The sequence below is a fragment of the Aptenodytes patagonicus genome, chromosome 10, assembly GCF_965638725.1.
Source record: "Aptenodytes patagonicus chromosome 10, bAptPat1.pri.cur, whole genome shotgun sequence".
Classification (NCBI taxonomy): domain Eukaryota; kingdom Metazoa; phylum Chordata; class Aves; order Sphenisciformes; family Spheniscidae; genus Aptenodytes; species Aptenodytes patagonicus.
The window spans coordinates 18,252,306-18,268,509 of record NC_134958.1 but is presented as its reverse complement, the minus strand read 5'-3'; the positions used below and the strand labels follow the sequence as shown (position 1 = coordinate 18,268,509).

The window sequence follows — 16,204 nt, the reverse complement described above, 5'->3', positions numbered from 1 at the left end:
AGCAACTTTCTTTCTTTCTGTCAACCAAGCCTCCTTAACTTAGATCAAACTTACTTACTTTTTTTTTTTTCTTTCTCATTCATCCTTCCTATCAGCTCATAGGTAGTTGAAAGAGCTTATCAGAATCAGTCTGTCTGAGATCTGCTCACTGCATGACTTTCTCTCCCAGTGCATATGATGCAGTGTCCAATTTTCCTCTCCAATAATTCTGATGAGATAAATGTGTTCATCTGGTAAGGCAGGTCTGTAATGAGAATTTTTTGTCAGCCCTGCTGTCTAAAAGAATCATTTTCTCACAATGAACTCTGAATTTTACTGCACTTCGCAGGCTCAGCTGTTTCACTGCTTTGAATGCCTGCTGGTAACGTTTGCCATCATCTGAAAATACATGTGTTTTGTTAGGAAATGGATGAAGATTGAAGGGCTCTGTTTCAGATTGCTTTGAGAGATCAAACATTTCTGACCTTTCTAGAATGTTTTCAATCTAATTTCTTTAATCGTCTTTTGGTTTGTTTGTTTCTCAGTTGGGTATTATGAGGTTTCAGATATGCTAGCAATTTAAATCCTGTTTAAGAGGATAACCAAAATAACCAAGGTGACATATCAGCAGTGTGAACTATTTTTGGTTTTTTAGCTATATGCAAAGGGCCTTGCAACATTTAACGGGAAAGGAAGGGGTCCTGTCAGGTGTACTGCTGAAATCCTAAAGACTGAACTTCTTAACAAACGTATATCTATAATGTATAACAGGAGTAAGAGCTACCTGCATTATATTCCAGGGTGAAAGGATAGTTCAAGTTCCCTGCCGGTTTTTAAATCAATGCTGAAGTACTGAGATGCATAAGAGCCAGTCTGGGTATGAATTTCCTGATTACTGTTAACTGTTCTGACTCCTTACCTGTACTGAATGCAAAGATGCTGCGTGTGTTCATTTATTTTCAAAATGAAGTCAATGCGCTAGTGGATGAAAAATTGTTTCTCAAACAGCAGGCCTTCTGATATATATTAATGCTGGCAATATCTTCTTTTATGTCTCATTTTTCATTTAGGATAATAAGCGAATCCCTTAGGGACCAGCTTCTAGTTACCATCCAGAAAACCTTTAACTACAACAGAAATCAAGCTCATCAGCTGTTCATCATTCTTATGGAGTGCATGAAAAAAAAAGAACTTGTAAGTGTCCTAAAAGTAGTTCACAAAGATAATTTCTGTGACCAAACTTTGTAGAGTACTTTCAGGTGCCATTCTCCCAGGGTTACAGTTTAACCTTTTTTTTTTTTTCTTCTTTTCTTTTTTTCCTTTCCATATAGCTCCATAATTGTACACAATCATTCATTCATAAGCATAGGCCAAGAAAGGGATTTTGTCTTCCGGAAAGCCTCTAAAACCAATTTCAGATTCTTCTCCTGTGTAAGTTGATAGGAGTCTTTTTTCCCAGACTTCGGCAAGGCAGACTAAGACACTGAGATAAATGCACTAAAACCAGGATCAACTGCAGAAAGTAGAGGAAAGATAATTGAAGAAAGGGTTCCTAGGAGCAATAAGCATTCAGAGTGCGTCAGCACAGTTTTGGTCTTCTGATATAGTTACTTTTTAACAGCCTTTCATTCCAGTAAAATGGGCTATTCAGGTCTTTCAAAAGAAATTGAAACATTAAGTGTTCTTGAAGATTCCAGCCTTGCTTGATCCTGGCTTGTTGCAGGCCTTTTCTATGTACTGTAACACTCAGTCAGGTTCCTGCCTGTCTGCCATGTCCCAGCTGCAGAGCAAAGTGTGCTCAGGAAAAGAAAATCTTTAACATTCACATCTGTCGTCTGTGAACAGTGTCTTGAAATTGTATTCGCTGTGCCTTTGCAGGCAAAATGAATTTTTGAGTGTTTTCCTTTGACTAATTGTCTTAGTGAATTTTTGTAAATATGACCTCTCCCTTGAGTCGTGGTATAATTCCATTTCATTCTTTCATACAAATCCTAAGCAGCTGTTTTAATAGCAGATGAACAGTCTGATGGATTTTTTTTGTGGCTTTTTAAAATTACAGCTGGAACTGGTATGGCTGATATTTTTATCTTTTTTGCTAAAGTTGAATATTTCTATTAGATAGAAGCAGGAGAGAACTACTGCAGCCTCCTCAGACTGTGTGTAGGCAATCAGATAACCAAATTGCTATTGAATTTAAGCATGAAATGGGGGGCTGTTTCATTCTTCAGGATGCCTAATTGTATCACTAAGGAAGTGACACCTATAACAGGAGCAGCTATAAAGAAACTATTTGAATGACAGATGAAACTTTTCTCATGAGGCTGAGAAAGGAGGGAATTTTTTCTAAGTTCTTAGAAAAATGGTGTTTCGTGCTCCCTTAAAACTGTGTTTTCCTTCCACAAAGCCCACACTTTCTGTCTTTGGTCAGCTTGGAGACAAACTCTAAACTCTGGTCTTCCCAAGTTTAATACTGTCTCCAATAGATGATGTGAAACTTTTTTCTTAAAATTTTAAATAAACGATAAACTGAATGTAGCATTCCTTACAGTTCTTACTCTTTTCAGTAGGGGGTGTTCTTTTGATTTCTAGAAGTAATTATTTAGTTGTTCGATGAGAAATAATAAATCCTGCTCTGGTACCCAGAGAAGTACGACGGAAGGGGGAAAAAAAGTCTTTTCCCCAGAGTATTTGCTTGTTACTTGCCATGGCAATACTGCATGTAGTAGCTGCTGGTGTTTGCATTTCCAGTCTCAGATTTGGAGCAAAGAAAATGAATACAATGTAATTGTTCATTATCTAAGCCTAAATCCTGACATATTTACTTCAGAATTGGTGCAGTGATTTAGTTTGAGCAGGAGGTCAGGTGCATTGTTGTGAAAAAGGGGAGCAGCCCCTGTATGTTACTTGTGTAAGTGCCATTGATTCTTAAGTGATAGCTTTTGTGCAAGTAAGATCTGAATCAAATTGTCAAAAATTTGACCTGATTTACACACAGAGATCACAGAACATGAACAGTCCCATCATTTTTTGCTAGAGCTGTCACTACCATGCACAGGCATGCTTCTGGTTCCATCTTTTTCTGTTGTGTGGTTTCATATTGACTTGATATTATTAGTGAGTGAAGGGCTAATGCAAGAAATATACCACTTGATCCCCATTTAGAGTAATAGGATACAGAGCTGAACTCAGCACAGTGGTAGTAATTGTAATGCAAAGAAACTTCCTCAAATCTGTACATCAAGCTTTGTGCTAATCCTCTTTTTATACAAGCTGCTCCCAATGATCAAAGTACCAATCAAGGCATTATTTTTAAATTACTCTTGAGCAATTAAAGTAAACACGGGAAATGAGGAGATCACTTTTATCAGATTAGAATTATCCCTGATGTTCCAGTCAAGGAACAAAGAGGAGCACAAAAAACCTCCAGAAATCGAGTTCATCATATCCACTGAATAAACTCTGATTCTCTGAGATGTCCTGTTCTACTTTTCAACACTCTTTTAAGTCTCACATCAGTAGAAAGGTGGCTAGCAAAGAATTTGGAACATAAAGGAAATTTACATTATGAAGAAGTTTAATGATGTTTCCTATTTTTTCTTTCTCCTGCTTTGGAAAGATGGACACTAAAATTGGTTTTGAAATTTTTCAAACATTAGGTAAAATTATTTCTTAAAGTATAATGCCAACTGTACTGTTGTATATTCTCTGCCATAGACATGCCCATAGGAGCCTAGCCTCTCACAGGTAAAAGCTTGTACAAAATATTCAGTGAAGTTAGGGGATTTTGGCTGAGTCAAGGAACACATGAAAAAACATGATCAGTGGCTCTGAGGATTAATCTACCAAGCCATTCTCAACGCCTTTCAGGAAGGTGTCCTATGACAATTGAAATGACATAGGATTAGGATGGGAATCTGTGTCAAGCAATCGCCAGGTTGTTTGCAGACTTTCTACCAGTTTCATATTCTCCACACTCTCCAAAAAGCTGGCCTTTTTCCAGAGATTATGCTGGGCATTGGCTCATGCCTCTGACTTTTCTTTATAACATTGATCTCAGCTGCCAAGGAAGTGCTTGCTTACATATCTATACATTTCAAGATGACAACTAAATACTTAAATGCCAACAAGTAGTTTCCTGCCTCCTAAATAGTATCATAGAAGTCTCTTCTCCTGATTGTGTTTCCCTTCTTTCTCCATTCTCTCCAATGCTTTTCTCTCCAAGGTTCATTACATTTGATGCTGAATTCCCTTTAGTGTGGGAGGGATTTCTGCAAGAAGAGAAGGTCCATTTTAGTTTTATATCTGTTCCTTGATTTTTGATCAAATTTTGATACTGCTTAGTTCTTGGGTTCATAAAAGCCAGATTATGCAATTTTGAATGATTTTTAGCAACATATATTTAAATACCTTTGCCAGAACTAAATTCTCTAAGGATTAATCCAGCTGCAAATGCCACTTGGAACAGAATATGACAAATGCTGTATTTTCTAGTAATGCAGCTCTGTACTGCAATCAAATAGACACCCATCCGTGCTTTTTTCTCACGCATTCAGAAGTATTACTAGCATGCTCCGTTGATTATATAAAACCTTACTTAAGGGCTCCACATGTGAAGTCTTTAGATTGTCTGGGTAATATAAATGTACTGTTGATATATTTACATTTGTATGGTGCCAAGATTAGTTCCATACATACAGCTTCATCAGAAGTCAAGTTGGTAATAAGCATAACTATGATAAGTTGACTGTAAGAGAGTCAGCCGTCCTAGAAGAATTGATTGAGAAAAGAGGGCCCACAGCTGCCTTAGTCAAACTGCTTCGAATTTAAAATGTGCATCAGAGCAGGCCTGATTTACTCAGCAAAATTCAGACACTGACTGTGCAGCCTAAGCAGGCTTATGGTTTGCATTTGTTGATAACTTCTTCTGCTTTCTTGTTAATTAATAAAATTTTTCGTTTAGTTCTTCTCTCTTCTAATGTCATGTGTCTTTGCGTTCATGCAAAATCTATTCTAGCTGTTGAGAAAATTGCTATTCCCAGTGCTTAATGCTAGCATCTGCTGTGGAGAGTTGCTTTTGGAAAATGAAGAATTTGGGGTTTTTTGTCTGCATTCAGTATTAACTTAATTAACATAGAATATGAATATATGAATAGCAGAATATGAGGTTATTCTGCTTTTGAATTATTAATCTTTTAATATGTAGTTCAATGGCTAAGCTTTATACAAATTACTATTTTTAAAATTGGTGAATTGTAGTGGACTCAACTAAGCAAATGTGACTAGAAATAATTGCTTTTCTTTAGTAGTTGGTTCTGCTTTTTTGGTTGTCAATATGTAGCATATCCTGCAACTAAAAAATATTTGAGTGTTGTAGTCAATAAAATTAATGCTATGATAGTTATCTCAGGTAACTAGCATTTCCATTTCCAAGCTGGCATTTCCATTACTACGGGAAAGTAATAGAACTGTTAGAAAACAATCAGTTTGGCATGGCAGTTTTGTCAACCACTTTTCAAAATTCACGGGTTTGGTGAAGAATTTAATCAAGTTTGTCACATTTACCAATGCTGGGATGTTTTAGGATAACTTTATTGAAAGAATTCAATTAAATGCTTTTGTGAAAAGTAAATTGCAAAAAGAAAAATTTAGTAGAACTGTACTTTTTGAAAAATCTCAAGTCTTAGAAAGTAATAAAGCTTCACCATTCTGCTCTTTTTTCTATCTACATGTTTAGTCTCTCTCTTTCATGTGTTGTAATTTTGCGTGTTTGGTTTTATGCTATCCTTTAGATTACCGTGTTCCGCATGGGGTCTGAAGGGCAACAGGACATTGAGATGTCTATCTTAACTGCTCTCCTCAAAGGTGGGTTTTGCAAGCAATTAGGAAGAATGCAGAAATTGATCCCAAGAAGACAGTCCTATACACTGTTTGAGGTTCACTCTTGATGTTTAAGTCTCCGATTTATTTGCTTGGACTCTAACAAGTAACCCAAACATGCTTGGCTGAAGGTTCAGATTAGCTTGAAGCATAAAATCCAGATTGAAAGTTTTGTGTGGCTTTCCTCACCTGAAAGCCTGGGATGTGAATGCTGCAACAACTATACTACTGATATTTCAACACATTTTATTGCAGTTCTAGCATATATTAATAAAGTTAGGAAAAAGGTGGGATGATTAAAAGACTATCTGGATTTTTCCAGATCTCAGATTGTGCTCTTTAAGCCTTAGGGCAAAATTCAGGATCAGTTCCATATTTATTTGGAGTTTGTTATGTTCGCTGAAACAACTGTTTTCTGTCTGCAGGTATATAGTAGTTGACACGAGCTCAATATGGGATCACTGGAGTTCCCAAAGCTAAGAAATAAAGGGAGGAATTGCTATACTCATATCTACAGCATCAGCCAGAGGAGCTGAGAGGAGGAGTCTTTTAGAACAGTTAAATGTCTATCTTTAGCATCAGAATATAAAGTCAATGTGGGAGCTTTAAGGAAAAAAGGGAGAGAATCTGGTTAATCCTTTTGAAATTAGGATTGTGGGGTTAAATGGAAGATGCTATAAATCGATTTGATGAATCCACTGCTTTGTGGTAGAATTATTCTAATGATAGTATGATATGGAGTGAGGCTTGCTGTTTTCTAGTTCTTGGAGAAGTGAATTACAGAAGGTTGTCCAATCTTGTTTCATCATGTACGAAATACTAAACATCTGTGTGTTTCTCTTCAGGTACCAATGCATCTGCTCCAGACCAGCTCAGCTTGGCTTTGGCCTGGAATCGTGTAGACATTGCACGCAGCCAAATCTTTGTCTTCGGACACCACTGGCCAGTAAGACAAAGTTTTCCTAGTCATATTGTTTTTTAATAATTTAAAATAAGTGGTAGAATATTCACCCCTTGGATTTTGTTGGCAGGAGAAACAGTATTGAATTCTGGTTTATGCCGAACTGATGCAGGATATCTCATTAATTAAGAATGACCTATTTTGAAATTTCCTTATACTGCCATTTGCAAATATTTAGCAATAATTTAAACTCTGTGAAAGAAAGAAAAGCAATTTCATGACAAGCAGAAAAATAACCTCATTTAAGATTCCTTGTGGGATTTGAAAGCAAAAAAAAAAAGAAAAAAGAAAAGCATTTACTGGAAACAATCTGTGGCCTTACATATAGCTGGACAATAGCAGTCCTGATCACCCCCAGTGAACTTGTGTGATGCACTAGCATTGCCTAGACTTCTGACTGTCTGTGCCACTGACATGCGCTAGCACTTGGCAAGGTTCCCAGCTACCTATTAAAGTACATCGCAAGGAAATTCATGGAGCTGCTTAGAAGGAATTGTGTTGCTCACTTCATTAACAGCTGTGAAAAATCTCTGTTTGGATTAATGGAGCAAAATCCTGATGACCAGAAGAAACCACTGCAGAAAACAGGCCTCTGGCAGGCAGAGCTGTGCCAAATGAACTAAGAAGTAGACCTTCAGTAAAGCCTTAGGTCCTGAAATCGGATTTTCTTCCTCAAATTATTGGAGTTTGATGTTGCACTAGTTGAAGTCAGTGGTGAAACACTGCAGTGCCTTTGTTCATCTGTGTAACTAAAATCCTCTATTTAAGCCACTTTCATGTCTCACTACTGATTCTTTTTGCTTTACTGTGTGAACCATCTGGTGTTGAATTACTATAAAGTGTCATGAGGAGACCAGCCTAAAAGAGGCAGTAAGAATGAAGTGTAAGAATTTATTTTTTTCTTTAATTAGTTGTCTTTCCTGAAACTATGCAATAAAATGACACTCAAAGGAACACTATTCATGTGCACGCTATACATAATGGTGAGATTTATTTCATTTGGAAGCCTGTATAATTAAATTTAAACAAATGTTGCTGCATATGCTGTTTTATTCCTTCACTTATAGTAATGTGATGTTTCCAATATTCAAGGTTCATTAAAATGCTTATACAGAGAGGATTTAATCATCCTAAACATGATGAAGTATTATTACTATAAAACATTTATTTGGACGGAATGTTCCAATCTCCGTATTATTGTGGTTAGTTTCAGAGATACCATCTAGCAACTGAAGCCAGTTGCTGCTTTGGCAAAATTTGCAAATTTTTCATACTCATACTTTGCAACAATTTGTGGAAACAGTATCAGCCAATTGCGATTCCCTGTCATCTCAAATTCATAAAGATCGCTTTCAGACTAGCCTGTGCTGCAAGTTGGCAGTTGCAGTTTTGTCCAGGCTTACAAATGGATTCATGGTAGCTAGGCAGAGAAGATTTTTTTAAGATGAACAAAACCAGAGAAAACAAGTCTTGTTAAAGGCTTGGTTCTGTAGTTCTCTGTGCAGAGCACGGATAGTTGTAATCCAGTTTACATGCTCGTGGAGGTTATGTAACCTAAGCATTAGCTGGAGCAAGTTAAGCCTCCAAATCACAGACAAGTAGTGTCAAGTTATTTGCATGTGTGCCGGCCTGTCTTGGGTAAATAGGTTGGAAAGCGGAAGGATGTTGCAAAGAGTAAATGTGTCTGAAGAGGTATAAACAGAAATATTGTCTGCAGAATGTAAATGAACCGGTTAGTGGCTCTCTTTTGTCTCCTTTCTGCTTCCGCAGTATGGATGCTGTTTGGCATCATGCAGCATTCTTGTTAAGCTCTTTCTGTCCAGCTCCTTATCCTGCTTGTTGCTATGTATTTTGACAACTATTGCTTTCACGGAGAGCAATGAAACTAAAGTGTCACAAAATTGAGTAGTGTCTCTTCCCAGTCCTCTCACACTGATTTTATTCTGCGAGAGAAATCCTCCACAGTCTACCTACTTCACTACTTTGACTTTCAGTGTTATTGAAAGTCAAATCAGACATAACTTTAAAAAAAAAAGTAAAGCTGTGGCTATGCAAAAAGGTCCTTATACTTAAGGAAATTATCATTTTTAGTTGACTGCATGTGAGAATTGAAGACTGGGGAGTGAGTTCAATAGGAGTGTATTCAATGAAGTAGTCACTGTACGATCAATTAGATTTCTAATACTTCTAATGCATGTTAAATACAGCCTTTAGCAAGCCTTACAGCTCCTGATGGTACAGCTCCTGAGAAAGAAAAGAAATCTCCAGCAGCTCAGACTAAAGCAGCCAGAGGGAAAGGAAAAGGGAAGAAAAAGGGAGGAAAAGGAAAAGAAGAGCCAGAAGAAGAAACAGACCCAAGAAAACTTGAACTCCTGAACTGGGTGAGATGAAAGTATTTGTATTAAAACTGTTGAAGAATTCTTTTTTTTTTTTTTTTTTTCATCCTGGGGAACAAAGGGAGAAGGAAAATACACATTTTCATTCTATAGAATGCTCATTTGCACATTCTCACAAGATCAGTAGTAGATTCTGCAGGGATGCTGTTCAGTCTTCGAGCCAGGAATCCCCCTCTCATCGCATGTGCACCACATGCAGCCATGCCATAACAGTACAAGTCAGTACTTATCTGCTGCATCTTCTTCCTTGCACTTGTCAGAAGGAAATAAGAGCACCAGTGAACATCTTCATCCTTCCTTGTACGTGTTATTTATCCAGTGAAGGAAGTTTAAACATCTCCATTTCCAAGTGCTTCATTTTCCAGTTGCCATAGGTTAGATTGTTCTGTTGTCTGGATTAAAGTTCAAGATTAAATGTGTCAAGGGGATTGCTGCTCCAGGGGTTTTCCCCTCTCCTACTGGGTTCTAACCCCTTAGACCGTATTAAGAGAAGATCCATTAGGCTTTCTGACCAGCATTTTCCAAAGGCAAAGCTGTTGGTGAAGAAAGAGGAAGTGCTTCTTCCCAAATGATTTGAGTCTTTCGGCATTATATGTTGCCTTTTCTCTGTGAGGCAGCAGTTTGAGTAGATGATACATATGCGAGTTACCAGGGTAAATTATGTCAGCCTCTTCTTAAATGTACACAGTGCGTTTTTCATACAATTTAACTTGTTCCTATCGTGTTGAGCAAGTAAATCTCTTTTTCACATGATGTGTCAAGCATGGTATGCCTGGTTTAGTTAAAAATACTAAACAAAATGATTGAAAGCTACAGTTGTATTGCTAAAGGTTTCTTTCACTTCTCTTCTCTCGCCCAAGACCTCATTGGAAAACTCTATCATCTGTATTGACTTGCACATGGGTAAAATGACATTTTCTAAATTCCTTTTCACTTACAGATTAATCAACATATTTGGGAACTTGGGAATATCCTAAGTAATGAAAATGTTTGTGGTTGTTGGCCAACCAACTCTTCTGTGCTCATGTAGTCTCACATTCTCCGTTCTGTAATTCAGGTGAATTCCCTGGAGCAGGCTATGCTGGATGCACTGGTTCTGGATCGAGTGGACTTTGTGAAACTACTTATTGAGAATGGAGTGAACATGCAGCACTTCCTCACTATTCCTCGACTGGAAGAACTTTACAATACCGTGAGCAGAAATAATAAAATGCCCTGTAATATCTTTGCTACTGTATTTAACATGGGCATCCTTTTTCGTCTTCTCCTTCTGAGATATGCTTGTTTTTCCAAAAAGCTCTGAGCCCTGCCAATACACAGATGTTGGATAGCGGTAATGGGAGCCATTGCTACTACATATAGTGTCCTGTTGTTTCCCTACATATACACATTCCTAATTAATAAGCCTACAGCAGCTTTCAGAAGCTATTGCAGTTTGTTATGTAAATATAGTGATGTATTTAAAATGCACATTCAGAACACTTAAAGAACTAATGTAGACAGTAAAAATTTAATACCAGCCAGTAGTGGTCATTTACTTTTAATCTCAATTACTTTTCATGTATGTATACTTTAATATTATCGAAATAAGCCTGTAAATTGGGCAAAGTACTTACACAGAACTTTTATTCTTAGCGCATTGCAGAAGTCAGTATCATTTTTCCTTGTGGCCCCACAGAGCAAAATGTTTTTCCCAAGACCATAGAACATCATGCTTTTTTATTCAAATTCTCCCCAACTCAGCCCACAGCAAATTCATCAGGAACGTAACTATTTCTAGTCTGTTTTTCTTCCCATCATTTATGTGGCGGGTAGTCTAGGGCAGCATTCATACAACACACAACCTCAGTCTAGTCCTCCGGTCCCTTTATGACTCCTGCAGCAAATACAAGTTCAGACAATACCACAAACTGCTGTGACGTGAATCACCACATAAAGGATTATAAGAAAGGGATTACACAGGTCTTGATAGAAATGCGTTTGTCATTGTAGCCCAGTTCCTTCTTTTCACCCCTACAGCGTGTGATGGCACATGGTTGCCTAAAGTTCTGCTTACAGTGCCAGATCATTAATTACATTTGTATTTGCAAAAAATCTGAAGAATTGAAGCTCTAATGGACCATGAATGATTTTTGTTTCAGAGATTGGGCCCACCAAATACGCTGCATTTGCTAGTCAGAGATGTGAAAAAGGTAAGCTTAACTAACAGCAGCATTACATTTGCATGATTACATTAACCATGTGAGTCAACAGTAAAAGCAAGCATAGCATGGGGGAAAGCAGACATTTGAAATTAGATGGTAGCTGTTAAGAAAAGGAGAGTTAAATTACTACTTGTGACAAACAGTGATGTCAGTCTAAATCAGGTATGGCTATACTGCACTGCTAATTTAAAAACTAAGGAGAGGAAAGTTAAGCTCCTAGTAGTGTAATATATCATTTGAGATTTAGGTTGATGCTGTTTCTTCTACTGTTTCTTCTCTACAAGAAGCTCCCAATACAGCATTACAAAGGAGGAGTGGAAGGAAAGGCCTGCTAGATTAACTGGAAGCCCCACTGCACGAGCACAGAATTTGTTCCCTTTTGTTTGTTTCCTTGTGTGTTTTTTAGTTACTTTTCTCCCATCAATCCTACTTTTACCTGCGAGAAAATCTGTTCTGTTTCTCAGTGCTACAAGTCCTAAATTTATTATTCATTTGTTTCCATTACATGTAAATTTGTTCATTATACGTGAATAGGGTCATCGTAAGATTTGTTGTTGCATTTGTTCTCTTTGAGGCTTTGGAGCTTTTATTCAGCAAAATTCAGCTACATGAAATGGCCTGTATTCCTTTTTGCAAGGAAAACTCCCATTTATTCCCCAGAGGTTTAGATGTGGGAATTACGCAGTACTGGGTTAATGTATAATTCATTTTGATCTGCTTCATAGTTTAACACTTTTCTCATTCAGTGTTTGTCTTTTTGAGTTACTAATGCTCTTCTGCATTCTCCTTTCTGTCTGTTTCCTTTTCATTGCATTTTCATGGCTCACTCGTTCAGCGGCAGTCTCGGGGATTTGGTTGGGTTAACACGGAGGTGATGTGTTTGCTTAGGATATAGTTGTTTCATCATAGCAACTGCTCAGTGGTGCTATAGAATCCGTTATTGTTGTAGGATGTAGCTTGAACAATGAAGCACGGTTTTCAGCTCATGGTTCTAGCAGAGTCAATACCAGTACCCAGTTTTTAACTGTAACAGTGGAAATTATAGTCTGCCTTTTTCTTTGATTCTGGGCTGCACATTAATCTAAGTCATGTTCTGCAGTGTAGTCTTAACTCTGTAGATAATATTATGATGAAATATAAGTTTCCATAAAATGTAAAGTATGCCTGATATTCATCATGAAAGTAAGTCATGGTTTTATACTGGATTAATGATAATCAGTACAAAGTTATTTAATTTCATCAGTATAACCCTTGCAAACAACTCAGGCTTGTATGGACACTGACATATTGTACGAGTAAATCAAATGAAAATTTGTCCTCAACTATAAATAATGCCAAGAACAAACCAAAAAAAATCTGGCCCAAAAAGTTTTTCATTATGTGAATTAGTTATCATTAATTTCATACAAATATTCAGAGACTGAAACCAGTGGCTGTAAATAATACCTGTGTGCCAATTTAAACATGATATGATATGTCTAGCCAGGCAATTTAATGTATATTATGTTTTTTTATCCTAAGTCCTTATTTTGGGTTTTGGTTTTTTTTTTTTTTTTGGTAGGGAAATCTTCCACCAGATTATCACATCAGCCTAATAGATATTGGTCTTGTACTTGAATATCTCATGGGTGGAGCTTATCGCTGCAACTATACTCGAAAAAGTTTTCGGACTCTTTATAATAATTTATTTGGACCAAAGAGGGTAAGAATGAGTTCATTCTGGATGTGGCCATCATGCTGATGGTAAAAAATAAGTAATACTCTGTTCCTTTGTCTTTGTGAAACACTACAAGTTAAATTCTAAAGAAATGTTGCAAGACCAAAGTTGAAACTCTGGTAGTAAAGTTATATAAGGAACCTGTAAAACAGCTATGTTAAAGGATGGGAGGACCCAAAAGGTGGTAAATACATTGATCTGGAGGTGAATTTCCTCCTAGTTCAGTAATTTACAATCCAAGCATTTCTTATTTACTTGTTCCTACTTGAAGCTGTTGCTCTTTTATAACTGCAAACTGTATTTGTCGAACCAGGCTTATTGGTCAAGTAATTATAACCAACAGTAGCCTTAACTTGGGTAAGGCAGAGAGTTTAGTCTGAATACAGAAGAGCTCTGAACCTGTTACAGTAAGTCCTGTAAAGAACTGTTCTGAGCATAAATCTTATCCTACAGAAGCCACTGCAATCTCAGTAAAGCATTTCATAGTCATGTACCAATCCTGAGAATATCAAGTATCGCCCTTGCTTTGTTAAAAAGTCTGTTCTAAGCAAATAGAATAATTTTCTTCATTAGCTTATTTATTTGTTTGATTCAGCTTTGAAGGTCAAGTGAAGCTTCCTAGCCTAATTACAGAAAGCCCCACACTAGGAAACACACTAGGAAACTAGCTCTACAAATGGTCAGAAGGCCGCTCAAAGCCCAAATATTCTGTGGCTGATATATAGTACATATACAGTGTAGTACTATCTGATGGAACAAACAAATAAACCTTTTACATAAAATGTAAAAGAGAGATTTCATGATAGAACAGAGGGATTTTTTTTAATGGGAAATTGTAAGAGGTTTGAAGATCTATTATATTTTTTACTATTTCCTATGGGTATCTTTACCCTGTGTGTGCTTAGAAGCACTATTTTTTTCGAGCTTTGTGACCATGTGGTGATTTTAATTCTCAAAGAAGTATATTATTGAATGATTCATTTAACTCTTCCATGTGAATCAAAATCTTTCACTTGAGTGCAGGATGGAAAGTATTTTCTAACCCATTCCCTTCCTGCAAATACAATTAAGAGGGAAATTAATTAATTGTACCATTATTGGTACAATTGTTTAGAATAGTAAGTTTAATAATAAATACTTTAAATTTCTCAATGAAAATGTGTTTTTCCTTGGTATTGTTTGGTCTTTGAATTTTCCCTTCCATCTAACTGATTTTCTTTTCTATTTTTAATATTCAGCCAAAAGCTCTTAAACTACTAGGGATGGAGGTAAGTTGGATTTATTGTAAAATACTGTTTTTATCAGAGCATTTCTTGGTACAGTTCTGCTCTTGCTCTTAGCTTTGTCACTATTACTGAGGCTTAACGTAAATTTCAACTAGACAGGATCTTCCATTTTGCAAACAGCCTATGAAATACTTCTGACATTCTTTTACGGGTAGGGTCTTGAGGGCTCCTTAAAGCTTTGCTCGATAGTCTTCAGGCAGTTTTTAGCATTATTATGTAATAACACATTCCGTGTTGGAATGTATTGCAGATTTAATCATTCAGATGTGAACATCGATTAAATTGAAAAGACAATGCGGTCCATCAGTGCTACTTATGGTCAAATCCCCTTAAACCATGAAGTAGCAATTTATGCACAAATGAGGTTTTATCATAGAGAAAACATTTAACTGGAGTGAAAAAACAAGGTGGTCTGACACGTTAGATGCTGTCCTCCACTATAAAACATCCTTGCTACCATGATGGCACCATGCTTTGTAAATGACGAAGCTAATCCAGATTTTTGGGTCCAACCCCTGCCTCAATTACTTGTGTGTCTGCAGAAATTTTGAATTGATCAGAATCAAGTCTGGGATGATGCCTAAAAACTCACTCTGTTTTGGAGGTAGTTGCTTTTGTTTCTGAAAAAAATATTAATATAGACCAGGAAAGCATTTCCACAAAGGGGCTAGGTACATTTCTCTATGAAGTATGCTTTTACTAATGCTGTGATAGTATTCGAACACAGTATATGTATGTTGCTTGTGATACATTTGATGTGAACTATACCCAAACACAAAAGCCTCTATTTCCCCAAGCAGATAAGCAGCTTTCTTCTCTACAGAGAAAGTCCAGGTTATGTTTAATCTCTCTGATCAGCTTCCTGTTTTCTAATGGCTCAATGCCAAAAGCTCAGCCCCTCAGAGGTGCGGCCCTTTTTAATCAGTGTTGATCACACATAGGTTGCTTAGTGCTTCTCCAAAAGCACATTTTGATTTTCCTATTTCTTTCAGTGAGAAATGTTTTATGTGGCACAAACTGAAGTGTTCTCTCCACTTGACAGTGGGTGTAGCCCACTCCCTTCTTCCAAGAGAAAGAAAAGGTGGAAAGAAAAATTAACATTTCTTTTGCTGAAGTGGTCAGGAAATTGATGCGACTCCGAATGTTTGGGTTTTTTTCATTTCCAGTGTTAGCAGCTCTAAAACAGGAGGTTTAAGCTCCTTAGCACTTTGTCTTTCTTACCCAGGGTTTTGTTTTGATTTGATTTTCCTAGTATGGGGGGAACTTCATTTTTGGTCCTCCATTTGAGATTTTATGTCCTGTGCTTCAGAGATGCTCAATGCTTTCTTCATGTGCATGCAATCAATGACCCCTGAATTTTCCATAAAAGACAGAGGTCACCACTTTGCAGTTCTTAAAACTGCTGGAAGAGAAACACATACTTAATTGTTGAGCTGAATAGTCATCTTTGGAAACCTGGGGTGTGAGGCTGAACCCTGGGTTTGGATTTAAGTTCATATTTTGTCAAAAAATAGTACATTATGCTAAGCTTGCTTGAACAGGAACTAATTTTGTGGAATGGTAATTGCTTTTACTTGCAGTCCACTTCTGAGATTGGAATCGAGGTCTACAATGATGATGAGCTCTGTCTACACCTATATATGCAATGTTCTTCCTACATTATTTAAACCCTAATTTTCCCAATCATGGCTTTTCTCCCTTCAGGATCCTGCTTCATTGTCAGTACTTCCCTTCAGTTACTTCCATGTTGGTTCCTGTAGTAATGGCCTATCCTCCCTGTCCCT

General features: G+C 37.1%; 1 protein-coding gene across 1 annotated transcript in view; it reads left to right on the top strand.

Annotated features, from left to right (window-relative positions):
• The first annotated feature begins 5,783 nt into the window (after positions 1-5,783).
• TRPM1 (transient receptor potential cation channel subfamily M member 1) overlaps positions 5,784-16,204 on the top strand; it is a 30,836-nt gene continuing 20,415 nt past the window's right edge. The window contains exons 1-6 of the mRNA XM_076348675.1: positions 5,784-5,841; positions 6,702-6,802; positions 10,271-10,405; positions 11,355-11,405; positions 12,979-13,119; positions 14,373-14,402. Coding sequence (XP_076204790.1) covers positions 5,784-5,841; positions 6,702-6,802; positions 10,271-10,405; positions 11,355-11,405; positions 12,979-13,119; positions 14,373-14,402 — 516 coding nt within the window. The remainder of the gene's footprint in view (positions 5,842-6,701; positions 6,803-10,270; positions 10,406-11,354; positions 11,406-12,978; positions 13,120-14,372; positions 14,403-16,204) is intronic.